Source organism: Equus caballus, chromosome 3 (assembly GCF_041296265.1).
Source record: "Equus caballus isolate H_3958 breed thoroughbred chromosome 3, TB-T2T, whole genome shotgun sequence".
NCBI classification, from domain to species: domain Eukaryota; kingdom Metazoa; phylum Chordata; class Mammalia; order Perissodactyla; family Equidae; genus Equus; species Equus caballus.
This window is the reverse complement of record NC_091686.1, coordinates 1,055,234-1,071,887: the sequence shown is the minus strand read 5'-3', so window position 1 is coordinate 1,071,887 and position 16,654 is coordinate 1,055,234. Positions and strand designations below refer to the sequence as shown.

General features: G+C 38.5%; 1 protein-coding gene across 42 annotated transcripts in view; it reads right to left on the bottom strand.

Moving 5' to 3' along the window:
- Positions 1 to 16,654, bottom strand: part of PHKB (phosphorylase kinase regulatory subunit beta) — a 218,842-nt gene that overhangs the window by 25,356 nt on the left and 176,832 nt on the right. For 28 of the 42 annotated variants that reach the window (XM_005608231.4, XM_070261699.1, XM_070261704.1 and 25 more), the window contains 2 exons: positions 16,443 to 16,533; positions 13,433 to 13,635 (listed from right to left, as the gene is read on the bottom strand). In XM_005608231.4, coding sequence (XP_005608288.3) covers positions 13,433 to 13,635; positions 16,443 to 16,533 — 294 coding nt within the window. 42 annotated transcript variants of the gene reach the window in all.

Sequence of the window (16,654 nt, the reverse complement as noted above, 5' to 3'; positions counted from 1 at the left end):
GACTGAAACAATTGAGTGCTCCTGTGCGTAGGGCCAGCCCCACTCAGCTGCACTCCTAAGAGAACTGACAACAGCCTTGTAAACCTCAGGCAAATAGCAGCTGGAAAGCCCCTGAGCCTAGCAACCAGTCACACTGGGTACCTACCAAATTAAGAGGAAAAGTGCAACAGGAGCGTGCTGATAGACCTTGTAGGCAACAGTGCAGAGGCTCCCCAAGCCGGATTTACAAACAACTGGCCAGGGAAGGGAAGACTAGATTCCCTGGGTACTTGCATTAAGAGCAACCCTGCCACAGCAGAAGGACAAAGGAGCCCACAAAGGGGTCACTCCTGTATCATTAGGACTGGTGATGAGACGGAAGGACACTGCTGGGCCTCAAAAGGCATCTCTTAAATAAGGCCAAGGCCACTTCCCCAAAATCAGGAGATATAGACAACTCACCTAATGCATAGAAATAAGCGCAGAGAAGGAGGCATAATGAGGAGACAAAGGAACACATTCCAAGCAAGGGAACATGACAAAACCCCAGAAAAAGGACTAAACGAAACAGAAATAAGTGACCTACCCGACAAAGAGTTCAAACAAAAACTCATAAGGATGCTCACATATACTGGGAGAAGACTGGATCAACACAGTGAGCTCATCAACAAAGAACTGGAAAATATAAAAAAGAACCAATCAGAAATGAAGAATACAATACTAGAAATGAAAAACTCACTAGAGGAACTCAATAGCAGAGTAGAGGATACAGAAGAACAGATCAGCAAGCTAGAGGAAAGATTAGAGGAAATCACCCAAGCTGAACAAAAGAAAAGAGAAAAGAATTAGACAGAATGAGAACAGTCAAAGGGAACTCAGGGACAAAACCAAGCATGCTAACATTTGTATTATAGGTGTCCCAGAGGGAGAGGAGAGAGACAAAGGGGCAGAAAATTTATTTGAAGAAATAATAGATGAAAATTTTCCTAACTTAAGGAAGGAAACAGACATCCAAGTACAGGAAGCACAGAGAGGTCCAAATAGGATAAGCCCAAAGGGCCCACCCCAAGACACATTATAATTAAAATGACCAAAATTAAAGATAAAGAGAGATTGCTAAAAGCAGCAAGAGAAAGGCAACAAGTGACATACAAAGGAAAGTCCATAAGGCTATCAGCAGAATTCTCAGTCGAAACCCTACAGGCAAGAAGACAATGGCATGACATATTCAAAGTGCTAAAAAGAAAAAACCTACAGCCAAGAATACTCTATCCATCAAGGGTGTCATTCAGAATGGAAGGAGAGATAAAGAGCTTTCCAGATGAGCAAAAAGTAAAGGAGTTTATCACCAAGAAACCAGGTTCACAAGAAATGCTGAAGGGACTTATATAGTCGGAAAGCAATGACCACAAATAGGGATAAAAAATTATCAAAAAAAACCCCCAAAAACAAAAAACCCCAGGCAATAAAATCACTGATAAAGGTAAAAATATAGTAAAGGTAGCAGATCAACCACCTGTGAAGACAATATGAAGGTTAAAAGACAAAAGAAATAAAATTACCTATTTCAATGAAAAGAGTAATGTAAAAACACACACAAAACAAGAGATTAGATACGATTTCAAAAACAAAATGTGGGAGGAGGGGAGTGAAAAAGTAGAGCTTTTAGAAAAAGGTCAAGCTAAAGAGTCTATCAACTCAATATAGACTGTTATATACATAGAATATTATATAGGATCCTCATGGTAATCACAAACCGGAAACCTATAATAAGTAAGCAAAGAAGTAAGACAATAGAAATCAAACACATTACTAAAGAAAGCCATCAAAAAACAAGGGAAGAGACTAAGAGAAAAAGAAAGGGACAGAGAAGAACTACTATAACACCCAGAAACAAAAAGTAACAGAATGGCAATAAATACATATTTAGCAATAGCTACTTTAAATGTCAATGGACTAAATGCTCCAATCAAAAGGCATAGGGTGGCCAATTAGATTAAAAAACAAGACCCATATATATACTGCATACAAGAGACTCACTTCAGACCTAAAGACACTCACAAACTGAAAGTGAAAGGATGGAAAAAGATATTCCATGCAAATGGCAAGGAAAAGAAAGCGTGGGTAGCAACACTTATATCAGACAAAACAGACTTTAAAACAAAAACTGTAACAAGAGACAACATACATAATGATAAAGAGAACTACACTACATGATGATAAAGAGAACGATCCAACAAGAAGATATAACACTTGTAAATATCTATGCACCCAGCAGAGGAGCACCTAAATATATAAAGCAATTATTAATAAACATAAAAGGAGAAATACACAGTAACACAATAACAGTAAGGGACTTTAACACTCCACTTACACCAATGGATAGATCATGCAAACAGAAGATCAATAAGGACACACTGGCCTTAAATGACACATTTGACCACATGGACTTAGTGGATATATATAGAACATTCCATCCAAAAACCAAAGAATACACATTCTTTTCAAGTACACATGGAACTTTCTCCAGGACTGATCACATATTAGGCCACAAAAGAAGGCTCAATAAATTTAAGAAGATCGAAATAACACCATGCATCTTTTCTGACCACAAAGGTATGAAACTAGAAATCAACTATAGGAAGAAAACCAGAAAAGCCACAAAAATGTGGAGATTAAAAAAAATGCTACTGAAAAACAATTGGGTCAATGAAAAAATCAAAGGAGAAATAAAAAAATTCCTGGAGACAAATCTCAATGAAAATACAACATGCCAAAATCTGTGGGATACAGCAAAATCAGTTCTAAGAGGGAAGTTTATAGCAATTCAGCCCTTCCTCAACAAAGAAGAAAAATCCCAAATAAACAATCTAACAGTGCATCAAAAGGTACTGGAAAAAGAACAACAAACAAAGCCCAAAATCAGCAGAAGGAAGGAAATAATAAAAATCAGAGCAGAAATAAATGAAATAGAGACTAAACAAACAACAGAAAAAATTAATGAAACCAAGAGTTGCTTCTTCGAAAAGATAAACAAAATTGACAAACCCTTAGCTAGACTCACCAAGAAAAAAAGAGAGAAGGCTCAAATAAATAAAATCAGAAATGGAAGAGGAGAAATGACAAGTGACACCTCAGAAATACAAAAGATAAGAAGAGAATACTATGAAAAGCTATACGCCAACAAATTGGATAATCTAGAAGAAATGGATAAATTTCCTAGAAAGATAGAACCTTCCAAAACTGGACCAAGAAGACGTAGAAAATTTGAGTAGACCAATCACCAGTAAGGAGATCGAAACAGCAATCAAAAACCTCCCAAAAAATAAAAGTCCAGGACCAGAAGGCTTTCCTGGTGGAATTCTACCAAACATTCAAAGAAGACTTAATACCTATCCTTCTCAAACTCTTCCAAAAAATTGAAGAGGAGGGGAGGCTTCCTAACTCATTCTACAAAGCCAACATTACCCTGATACCAAAACCAGACAAGGACAACACAAAAAAAGAAAATTACAGGCCAATATCACTGATGAACATCGATGCAAAAATCCTCAACAAAATATTAGCAAATTGAGTGCGACAACACATTAAAAAGATCATACAGTGTGATCAAGTGGGTTTCATTCCAGGAATGCAGGGATAGTTCAACATCCACAAATCTATCAATGTGATACACCACATTAACAAAATGAAGAATAAAAATCATATGATCATCTCAATAGACGCAGAGAAAGCATTTGACAAGATACAGCATCCATTTATGATAAAAACTCTCAATAAAACGAGTATAGAAGCAAAATACCTCAGCATAATAAAGGCCATATATGACAAACCCACAGCAAACCTCATTCTCAATGGAGGGAAACTGAAAGCTATCCCTCTAAGAACAGGAACCAAACAAAGACGCCCACTTTCACCACTCTTATTTAACATAGTATTGGAAGTCCTAGCCAGAATAATCAGGCAAGAAAAAGAAATAAAAGGGATCCATATTTAAAAGAAGAAGTGAAACTGTCATGATTTTATATAGAGAAATGATTTTATATAGATGGCATGATTTTATATAGAGCAAACCCTAAAGAATCCACTAAAAAACTTTTAGAAATAAGAAATGAATACAATTAAGTCAAAGGATACAAAATCAACATACAAAAATCGGTTGCATTTCTATACACTAACAACGAAGTAGCAGAAAGAGAAATTAAAAATACAATCCCATTTACAACTGCAACAAAAAGAATAAAATACCTAGGAATAAACTTAACCAAAGAGGTGAAAGATCTGTACACTGAAAACTATAAAACATTGTTGAAAGAAATCAAAGAAGACACGAAGAAATGGAAAGACATTCTGTGCTCTTGGATTGGAGGAATTAACATCATTAAAATGTCCATACTTCCTAAAGCAATCTACAGATCCAACACAATGCCTATCAAAGTTCCAACAACATTTTTTACAGAAATAGAACAAAGAATCCTAAAATTTATATGGAACAACAAAAGACCCCGAATAGCTAAAGGATTCCTGAGAAAAAAGAACAAAGAGGGAGGTATCACACTCCCTGATTTCAAAATATACTACAAAGCCATAGTAACCAAAACAGCAGGGTACTGGCACAAAAACATACACACACATCAATGGAACAAAATTGAGAGCCAAGAAGTAAACCCACACGTTTATGGACAGCTAATATTCCACAAGGGAGCCAAGAGCATACGATGGAGAAAGGAGAGTCTCTTCAATCAATGGTGTTGGGAGAACTGGACAGACACATGCAAAAGAATGAAAGTAGACCATTCCCTTACACCATGCACAAAAACCGACTCAAGATGGATTAAAGACTTGAATGTACAACCTGAAACCATGAACCTTCTAGAAGAAAAGATAGGCAGTATGCTCTTTGACATTGGTGTTGGCAGCGTATTTTCAAGTACCATGTGTGACCGCGTACGGGAAACAAAAGAAAAAATGAACAAATGGGACTACATCAAACTAAAAAGCTTCTGCACAGCAAAGGAAACCATCAACAAAACGAAAAGACAACCTAACAACTGGGAGAAGATATTTGCAGACCATAGACCAGATAAGGGGTTAATATCCAAAATATACAAAGAACACATACATCTTAACAACAAAAAAACCAACAACCCAATTAACAAATGGGCAAAAGATCCGAACAGAGATTTCTCCAAAGAAGATATACGGATGGCCAACAGGCATATGAAAAGATGCTCAACATCATTAGCTATCAGGGAAATGCAAGTCAAAACTACAGTGAGGTATCACCTCACTTCCGTCAGAATGGCTATAATTAACAAGACAGGAAACAACCAGTGTTGGAGAGGATGTGGAGAGAAGGGAACCCTCGTACACTGCTGGTGGGAGTGCAAACTGGTGCAGCCACTATGGAAAGCAGTATGGAGAATCCTCAGAAAATTAAGGATAGATCTACCATATGATCCAACTATCCCACTGCTGGGTATTTATCCAAAGAACTTGAAAACACAAATGCATAAAGATACATGCACTCCTATGTTCATCACAGCATTATTCACAACAGCTAAGACTTGGAAGCAACCTAGGTGCCCATCAAGGGACGAATGGATAAAGAAGATGTGGTATATATACACAATAGAATACTACTCAGCCATAAGAAATGATGAAATCTGACCATTCGTGACAACATGGATGGACCTTGAGGGTATTAGGCTGAGTGAAATAAGTCAGAGGGAGAAAGTCAAATACCGTATGATCTCACTCATAAGTAGAAGATAAAAACAACGACATACAAACACATAGCAATGGAGATTGGATTGGTGGTTACCACAGGGGGAAGGGGGAGGGCAAAAGGGGTGACTAGGCTCACATGTGAGGGGATGGACTATGATTAGTTTTTGGGTGGTGAACATGATGTAATCTACACAGAATTCGAAATATATTACGATGTACATCTGAAAGCTATATAATGTTATAATCCAATGTTACTGCAATAAAAAATAAGTAAATAAAAAGATAGCAAGAAGTATTTGCCAAGTTTGCTGTTAAACAAGTGAAGGAATAACTCCCTGTGCAAGCATTTTACTAAAGCCATATAATAGGAGATGGGAAAGCCACATAAGGGACTTTTTTGCTTGATTCCTATTAATACAGAGAGGGTGACAATTTGATAAGGCAAACTGAGCTTCCTGTTTGGTAACTAGAGAAGAAGGACTCACTCACTCTACCCTCAATCTAATCATAACAGAATACAGGTAAGAGAGCTCCATCAGGGGCTGGCCCCATGCCTTGATGGCTAAGTTCACACGCTCCACTTCCGCAGGCTGCGGTTTTGCCGGTTCAGATCCTGGGCACGGACATGGCATCACTCATCAGGCCATGCTGAGGCGGTGTCCCACATAGCATAGCACAATCAGAGGCACTCACAACTACAATATACAACTATGTACTGGGGGGATTTGGGGAGAAGAAGAAGAAGAAGAGAAAAAGAAGATTGGCAACAGATCTTAGCTCAGGTGCCAATCTTAAAAAAAAAAAAAAAAAAAAAACAGAGCTCCATCATCTCACTTCCCTACCTCACATCAAATGTCAAAAACACAAAGCTTTGAATGAGTATCAAACTTTGCTAATGAACTCAGAACTGTGATAATCTCCTTTCCTAGACTGCACAAGCAATGTTATTGTCACAGTTCCTATGACACTAGCAGCCTTCTCTAAGCACTGGATATGTGATCCACAGACGCAGTTGTGGGCATTAAAGGACAAGACACGGCTGGATCATAATTGCTTACAGAGGATGTCTTGGCAGTATGGAAAGCAGAGATGAAAAAGGCTTGATAACACACATCCTCAGGCGTTATCTCCCACGAAAGCCTGACTGACAGACCCAGAGCAGAAAGCAGTTGATTGGAGTCTATAGTAATGGGCCTGTCAGAAACTTGATCTATTTCAACATGAGAGCTGGAGCACAAATCAATAACGAGACAGCAAATCAAATCATTATCAGACTAGAATACCATTCCTGTGAGCAGGTTAATTTTGTTCCCCACAGTGCCTGAGAGCAGTAACACTGAAGAAATTGCATTGGCGGGACTAACCTTTGAAACGAGAAAAGACACATGGTGGTATTGGTTTAAAGCAATGGAGGCAATAGGTGATATAAATAAATAAATTTTAAAAATCCAAAAACCTCAGAGAGAGAAGTTAAAACAGAGATAAAAGTATACATAGTACATGTACTTATGTTCTTATTTCTCATGTCCATTCAGCCTAGGGAATGTTGGCACTTCAGGAGGTATATGGTATTCAAAGCTGACCAAACTATCAATCTCTTTAATCATAATCAACATTTAAAAGAGAGAAACAATAGTAAAAAGTCAGACATGAGTAAGTCTAAAGTGCTTTAACCTATAAGGTAGTGAAAAAGGAATGTTTTCTATAAATCCCCTCCCTCCTTTCTTTTAAAATTATGCTACAATCACTACAATACACAAGAGTGACTTTCTAGAGCAACAAGTTTAACAATTTATAAGAAACTTAACATTCAAGGACTTTATAAATGAATAATCTGCTCATCAATTTTAAGCAAACTAAAACCTTCCAGGGACTAATTCAAGGTAAATTTTGTAAAGAAATATATTGAGGATGCATTTGCTGCTAGCAGTAGATTAACATGTAGGGAAGATATTCACTCAAGGAGCTGAGGTCTCAGTAAAATTTATCAAAAATTTATTAAGGATGAAGTGCAACAAAAATATATTAAAAAGATACAAAAATATATTCTTTCTTTTCAGAGGGACACTGTCACAAGCCCCATGGGCAGGACAACTGCAATTCTCTGAAACTGTCTGACATCCCTAGAGTGGAAACAGGGTTCCAACACCTTTTTGTTAATGTGCTGGAAGAGCACCAGGGGCACAGGTGTAAGGGGATTTCAGAGTGTCTGCCATGCGTTTCACGAGGTCCCACCAGGTGATGGAGGGGCAAGACCAGGTCAGATAGCAGTGGAGAATCCAAAAGGGTTTTGAATTAAGGTTTTTGTATGAAATGCTTGGGGATTATCCCACTGGGCCCTAAAGGAGACACAACCATAGCGCAAAGAGATACCTTCAGGGTGAACGTCTTTTGTGGGAGCAGAGGGTCTTTGCAAACCTAGGACCGGAAGACAAGAGTGAGTGTGTGTGTGTTTGTTGGGATGGGGGGAGGTTCCTGCTTCTTGGGATTTGTATTCTGTAAAAGGAAATCCCCAGAGGTACTTGTTCTCCAAAAGCCACAAGACAGGAGCACAATTTACCAAATTTAACAGCAATACTGTTGAAGCTTTATCCTTTGTAAAACATCTTCACATTCCTTACCGAGAATCCCCACAATCCAAGCGGGAAGCCAAAGCAGGGAAACCTTCCTTATTTGATAGACAAGGGAGCTGGGGGAGGGGATGAGGAAGCCTGAACTCTGGAGTCACTAACCCTAGGTCCAGATCCTGGTTCTTGGTCTTGTGACCTTGGGCAAGTTCCTTAACTTCACTGAATTTTCATAGTATCTTAATATATCTCTTGTAGTGTGCAAGGGGCTAACTTAGAATCAGTTCCAAATCATGCCCATTTCCTTGATCTCATATTGAATAAAAAGGGCAAAATCTCATTTCTTATGTTTGTTACCTTGTTAACTTCAGGCTCCCTGGTATGCCTTGCACTATGCAACGGTGATCCTAGATTGGAGGACTGACAAACACAAGACAAAAAAACATCTGGAGCCAATGCATATCATAGTTGTTACATAACACCTGAATACAAAATGGGTTATAAGTTGAAATCACATAGAAGGGACCATAAAGGTCATAGGGTTTAGAAACAAAACAGTAAGACTCCTTACCCTGAGAAAACAGTAGGAGTATACATAAGTGAACGGACACGTGCAAAGTACTTAAGATAGAAGAACAAGAACTTTGGAGTCAGGCACACCTGGTATACATTCCAGTTCTTTCATTTACTGGTTTCACTAAGACAGGCCATCTAAGCTCTCTGAGTCTCAGTTTTTTTACTTTAAAATGGGGTCCTAGTGTCTGCCTCAAAGTCTGTATAGATTAAATCAGATAATATATGTGAAATATTTTTAGCATATTGCCTACATAAAAATTGGTGTTCAATAAATATTTGTGGTTATGTTGATGGAGGAAAAGCAGGAGAAATAGTTTACCAGAGTAAACTTTTGAGCACAATAACTATGTGTTATTCCTATTTGCACACCAAGATCCTTCCTGGGAATGCTGCTTAGAGAGGCAGCATTGATAAGACACTCGTGGCACACTCTGCTATGATTATCTGCACTACTCCATTAACAAATGAACGGAGAAAAGTGCCACATCCTTTTATCCCCTTTATCCTTCATATAATCAAGGCCCTGTTTAACTTGGTCTTTTTCTGAAGGTCATGATTTGTACAAATGAAGTCCATTTATCAAAATTACAAGAGTCCTTTACTTCTCTTTCTAATGAGTACAGGATGGGCTATCTTTTGTTTTTCCTAAATTCTCAATTACTAGTTCAAGGCAAGCTACCTGAACCTGCTTATAACCTACAGATTAAACAATCTGTCAAATTTCATTGGGCAACTCCTGTGAGCTAGACACTGATACAGACAAAAAGATAAGATCTAGCCCCTACCCTCAGCAGAAGTAAATTTCTTAAATAAATTATTCCTTATTAAAAAAAAATTAGAATTTTCTCCAACCAAAAACATCCCAGTGTTTAGAGCTGACCCTGTGAGTCCTGGATAAGACAGAAATATCCATAATGAGTTAGGCAGGGACACTGTTAATACTCACAATGGAAATATAATGCCATAATTAATTCCAGGATGAGTTTCAGGACAGTGAATAATGAAAATTTCATGGAAAATTTCTTCATTAGGAGGTTTTTTTGCTATTGTTAAATACTAAGTCATATGCTGCTGTACTGACGTTCTTCTTTTGGGTGGCACAGTTTAAGGAAAAAGAGAATATTATTTCTCATAGAAGGCACTGAACATATGGAGTAGCAGATACAGAAACAGGAAGAAAACTATTTTTAGAAGAAACTAAACATACTTCATTCAGAGAGAAAGAAGCTTCAGGTCATATTTGAATTCAAGAAAGAAAATTACATTGGATTTTTGAGAGAACATAAATCTCAAGAAAACATAAAATGCTAAATAAGCAGTAAAGGGAAAACTACCAGGGGCTGAAAAACACAGCATTGTAAAATCCTGGGAAACTGTTAAATTTTACTCTAAGGCTTTGTTTAAATCTCTGCAAGGATGACTATCATTGAAAGAGGTTCTCATGAATAGAACATTTATTACAAAGAATGTACTTTGGAAGAGTTATATCCTACACTTCTCAGTCAGCCTGAGAGAAATGCCAGAGTCTATGACAATAGAGTACTTTCAATACCGTGGATGGATACGGAGAATCACATTTCTTTTCATTTAGAGATAACTCACATGAAAGACCCATTTCTGTATCCTCATATTTAGTCAAGAGGTTGGAGTTGAAAATACTAGAGCAGAGATCAAACAAATCAGGGTATGATTCAAAGTTCTTATAACTGATTCAGAATACCTTTAAATCTTTGCAAGTAACACTTTTAAGGGATAAAAATGAAGTTAAAGTTCCATGCGGAGTGAATTCACTTCTCGATCAAAAGAAAAAGAAGGTAAAGAATGGGAAATTCACGGGCTGGCCCTGTGGCACAGCGGTTAAGTTCTCACACTCTGCTTCAGCAGCCCAGGGTTCGCTAGTTTGGATCCTGGGTGCAGGCCTACACACTGCTTGTCAAGCCATGCTGTGGCAGGCATCCCACATACAAAGTAGAGGAAGGCGGACATGGATGTTAGCTCAGGGCCAATCTGCCTCAGCAAAAAGAGGAGGACTGATGGCAGACGTTAGCTCAGGGCCAGTCTTCCTCAAAAAAAAAAAAGAATGGGAAATTCACCTGAAATATACTATACAGTCATGTGCTTCATAATGATGTTTCGATCAACAACAGACCATATATACAATGGTGGTCCCATAAAATTAGTACCACATAGCCTAGATGTGTAGTAGGCTATACCACTTAGGTTCATGTAAGTACACTCTACGTTCGCACAAAGACAAAACTGCCTGACGACACATTTTTCAGACCCTATCTCTGTCATTAAATGATGCATGATTGCAGTTGAAATCACACAAATAGTTTAAAAAATAACAACCTCAACTAAAAAATTTTAAATAAAACTGAAAAATATAACTTACAAAGTAGACATGTCCTAAAGAAAAGAACTGACACCAATTTTACATATATTTTCAGACATTTTTCCACACATACATTACACCTATGTATGCACAGTATTATTATCATTCCTTTACAAAAAAAGGGAGCAACACATTTGCAACTTGTTTTCCTTAATCTGTCTTGGACATTTATAAATGTTGGTACATAGACTTCATCTTGTTTCTTGTAATGGTTGTAACCATTTTACTGTACTGCTGTAACAATTTAAGCTATTTCCTACTGATGGATACCTAGGCTGTTGCCAGTGTCTCATGATTTCAAACAATGGTGAAATGAAGACTTTTGTAAAACATGTCTAAATTCCTAGAATGAGAATTGCTGAAACAACAGGTATGCAGATACTGCCCAATAAGCAACTAGTTTTTTATATGTAATTTTTTGAAGGCAAAAATGGGTAGTCATTTCCCATAAAGTGTTTCATACATATGTGCAAAATTAAAACTAAAAAATGAAAAGAAAATCAATCCAGCAATAAAGAAGAAAGGAAAAAGGTAACAACAAGAAAGCATGGCAAATAGAAAACATAAAATGGTGGGAATAAAGTAAAAATAATAAGCAATGGTACAAATATGAAATATGTATTTCTATTAAAAGATCAATTCAGATTGGATTAAAAATAAATATAGCATAAATGCTGAATATATAAGATATAGCTATACAAAATGAAAAAAGAACATTGAAGGTAAAGGGATGGACGACAGTTTACCAAGCTAATAATGACGGAAAAAGAAAGCAGGCATGACTGTAATATTAGACAAAAAAATAATTTAATTGTTATATTTTATGCATTGTAATGGTGTCATGGTTATGTAAAAAGGCCATAACTCAGAGACACACACTGAAGTACTTACAGATTAATGACATGATGGATTTGCTTTAAATCTAGAGGGGGTGGGTGTTGGTGGGGGTGGGTAGTACTGGGGAGAAGAGTGAAATAAGATCGTCATATGATGACAGTGTTGAAGCTGGGTGACAGTATGACCACACAAGGCTTTATTATACTATTCTCTATACTTCTGCAAATGTTTGAAATTAAAAAAAAAATTTTTAGAGAATTCAAGTTGAAAAGGAATAAATGACACAAAGATATAGTGAAAAAACTTTAAAGTATCATGAAACAAAACGAAGCTTTAAAATATATAAAGCAAAACTGATAAAAATGCAAAGAGAAATGGACATCTATAATTATGATGAGAAAATTTTAAGACTTCATCAGCAATCGAGGATCAAGTAGAACAGAAATAGTAAAGATATGGATCCCATTATACAATTAGCAAGCTACACTTATTCACACTCACACACATTCACACACATTTGTTCCCAACAGAGACTGTACGTTCTTTCCAAACACTGAGGAACACCCCCAAATTGGCCACATGTTAGGTTACTCTATATGCTCAGGTATTGCTGACTCTTCGATAATTAGAACATATTCATGTGACACTTGTACAATCAAAAATATACTGAAAAAAAGAAAAGACTTTATCTGGTTGTGATCGGCTTTTAACGAACTTATCTCCCTTCATGTCACGTAATACGAGAGGGCTGGGATGAGAGTGCTGGGGAGAGGCTCAGCCACGTGTCCCAGGTCCCTGAGGCGGTCAGTTCTGCTGAACGCCAGAGCCTGGCCGACGCCCCTGACCACGCTGCCTCACGAGACCCTTGATCAAGAAGACGGAAGTCACCAGAGCCTTACAACTTCTTCTCCAAACACTCACAATTTTAATGATTAAAAATTAGATTTTGGTAGAAAATGGATGCAGCAGAATATTCTTAAAAGGACCAAATTTTTATCTGAGTGTGTCCTCTTGATACCCTTTTGACTGAAAAATCATTCTTAAGGCTTATCCAGTTTATTTACAGGATCTTTTACAAGTATCATGCTTAGACTTTTTTTAAAAATTTTACCAGAGAAAGAGTTACTTTACTATGTCTAACATAGGAGTTAAATAAACAGGAGGAATCTTTCAGGGCACTAGTATTTATTTCTTCATATCTCCAGACACTGCCTCTATGACTTAGGGGAAAGATGCACTTTCCTAAATACCCACCAGACCTGGGGCAGCACTTCACTTGGAGAGGCTGAGTCTGTTAGAGGACATCTTGAACAATTCTCTTCATGCAAATGCAAAGTATTTTACTTACCCAATTCGTATTTTCAGCATGCCATTGAATAACTCCGGGTTATTGGAGATGATCCAGCCAATATGGATAACCAGTTCTTGCTGAATGACTGCCTCCCTCTCATCATGGGTATTACACTTGTAATAGATGATGTTCTTAATCACTCTCGGAGACAAAGGATTAGAGATAACCTCTTCTTCATGCCCAAAGGCACCCAGAGTTACCTACAAGTGGCAGATTTTTATTGTAAAAATTTCCTAGTTACTAAAAGATAAAAGAAAGAAATTCAAGGCTCAGGATGACTGGCAGGTGGAAATTACTCTATGCGAGCTAGGGAATTAGCTAGAATAACTGTTCCTGCTATTTATTAAAATGGCTTTCAAAGCATGACTCCCACTGGAGTTCATGATGGTTCACAGTCTGGTCTAAAATATAAGGGCAGGTGAGGGTCCCAGTTAGGGGAGTGGAGGTGAGTAGATAAAAGCATGAAAGGAATATAAATAACTGTTAAGGTAAAACTATTCTGAATAACTTTAGTGCTACAAACTCCCCAGAGAAACCAGAATACTTTAAATAGCTTTACTTCACTGCACAGCCTACACAATTTAGTATTTGAGAGTATGTTTTTCACATCTTTATAGTTTCTCATGTGGAACTTCTTGCTCTTTAACAACACTGTGACCTTTTCAAAGGCAGGTGTGAGGTCACATGCTTGTAGGGCAGCCACTCCTCCTGGCCTAGTGCTGGTACCTAGTGAGGCTAAAATACTGTTGATGTATGTCTCACCTGTGGAGGGGAGTAAACACAGCTGCCTACAAGCCTGGGAAACGAGGAAGCACAGAGGTAAACGGCAATGAACAATTCAAAGCAGCAAGTGCAGCTGAAGCTGGCAAGAGGAATATCCTGGTCTCTCCCTCTCCTCTTTCCTTGGATTTCGCCTCCCAGAAGAGTCTGCAGCCCTTCCTTCCTCCTCAATATCCCCTCCCTCTCTCTTCCATGTACAGTGCACGTTTATAAGAAGCAGGAAAAAGAAGAGCATATAAAAGGGCCCTTGTGTTTTCAGAGACGAGAGGAGAGTGCAGAACATGGGGTCTTTTGCCCTAATTCTGTGATGGAGTGAAAACTGAGAACTACTGTTTATTATATCAGTGGTACCAACCAGTTAGTCCAAGTGCAATTACTTTTATTAAAATGTCAGTGTGTAAAGAAGACAACAAACAGAAGGCACATCATTGACTCTGGAAGCAATGATGACTAAACCACTCATTCATTCCAGAGAGCTTGAGCTGATTTGAAACTGCTCTGCAGAAACAATGTTACTTCAATTCTCAGGGCGGCATTTCACTAATGAGCAAATGCAAACTTTGAAGGCTCCGTTCTCATTTATTTTTTGTAGAGGGGTAAGATATGGTCAGTGAATGGACTTCATACACCTGAAGTGGAGCTGTCAGCCTCCCAGGCGTACCCAGCTCCCTAAGTGACTGTTTCCTTGGGAGATGTGCTGGTCTGATTGGCAATTGTCCAGCCACAGCCTCAGGACAGGCTTCCAGGATGTGGGGAGCAGAGTCTCAGGATCACAGGGTGCAAGCCCTCTTTAGACAGTGTACAGAATGGAGATGAACACCCTAACCTACTCCCTCTCCAAGTGTCAGGTGCCGGAGACTCCAAAGATCTCCAATGCCTTCTCATATGCTTATATGAAGGAGAATTAACTGTATTTTCAGACATACTACAGGGGCCTAAAAATCCAATAAAAAATAGCTTCCCAGAGCCTGTTTACTTTCTTCCAGAGGTGGCTCATCCAGGCAAACAACACAAAACTCTGAGCTGGAGGTGAGGATTGCGAGGAGAAAAGGCACTGGATAAGTTATCTCCTGTGCCCTGGTCTATTTAGCTGATGAATGAGGATGAAAATTCTACCTCTTAATAATTTGGAAAAAACAGAAAATAATTTAACTTTTTCTCAGGAGTTTATTAGTACTATCATTTTTCATTGTTATTAAACATTACAGGATAAAATAAACAGCTTATTATTCTAACATTTAAAAAGCTAGATGAAATACTTTTCATTTTAATGAATTAGGAGTCCTGAAATATGAGCAATGGGTTGATTCCATTAAAGAGGGTTAAAGTATTTCATATTATTAAAGCTTATTATCTCCCTAGGTTATCTGTCAGGAAGACACAATAAAGCACACATGTTCCCAAAGAAGAGAAAGAAAGCAAATAGGTTTTCATTCCAACCAAACGATGATTCAGCCAGGTAATTAGAGCTTATAGAACACAAAACAAAAAATGCACAGCCACATCCCACTCTGCACACCCACATGCACAGGCTTAATTCAACCAAGTGCCTATTTCAAGGCCCCATACTGGGTACACTGGGACAGGTGCTGGACAAGACCTGGGCCCTGACCTCCAGGGGTCCACAGCATACCCTGGGGTGAGAGACACACCTTCAAGTGAACTTGGATCCAAGGCAGATGGTGAGACGTGTCACAGGCCTATTATGAGAACCCAGAGGAGAGAGAAACTGCTAACTGGAGATGGCTCTGTGAGGAGGAGCTGACAAGAGCTGGCCCTGGTGGGAGGGGAGGAGCTAGAGGGAGAGCAGATCCAGAGGGTTAAGGATCTGGGGAGCCAATGCATTTCTAAGGGGAGAAGAATCTCATGTGGAGAAGGGAAAATGTGCCCTTAACTATTCACCTGTCTTTGCTCCTATACCTGTCTGGAGTACTTCAGCAGGTATGATTCCATTTTCTTAGCATCTTCACTGACCTCAAGTAAACAGAGGAGTTGAAAATCAAAGCTCTAAAGTGCAGCAGGAAAAGGGATGGTCTAGTTAGTATCTGTGCATCTTTAAGACTAAATTTTGCTTGGGGAAGGAGCCTTCTGTGGAAATGCCTGAGGCCCTGCTGATGTGCTTGTGAGAGGCCTAGGACACTGAGGCTAGTCAGATTTAAAAGCGAGGGGCTTACCCAGAAACCTTTGTGGCTGTGACCAAGTGAAAGTCTGAAAATTAGATACTTACCTGTTTGCCCTGCACTAAAACATTAGTAATGGATGGGGCCAGGCTGTCCACTAGTTTACTTAAAAGACTTGCTGCACGGCGCACAACCGACCTGGGGGCAAAGAACAAAGCAGGCCAGAGGTTGACAAATCTAAAAGATGATGAATGAACAGGGCCCCTGAATGGGGAGACTTAAAAATATATACAATCAGGTCCTCACGTGATAATGTGGA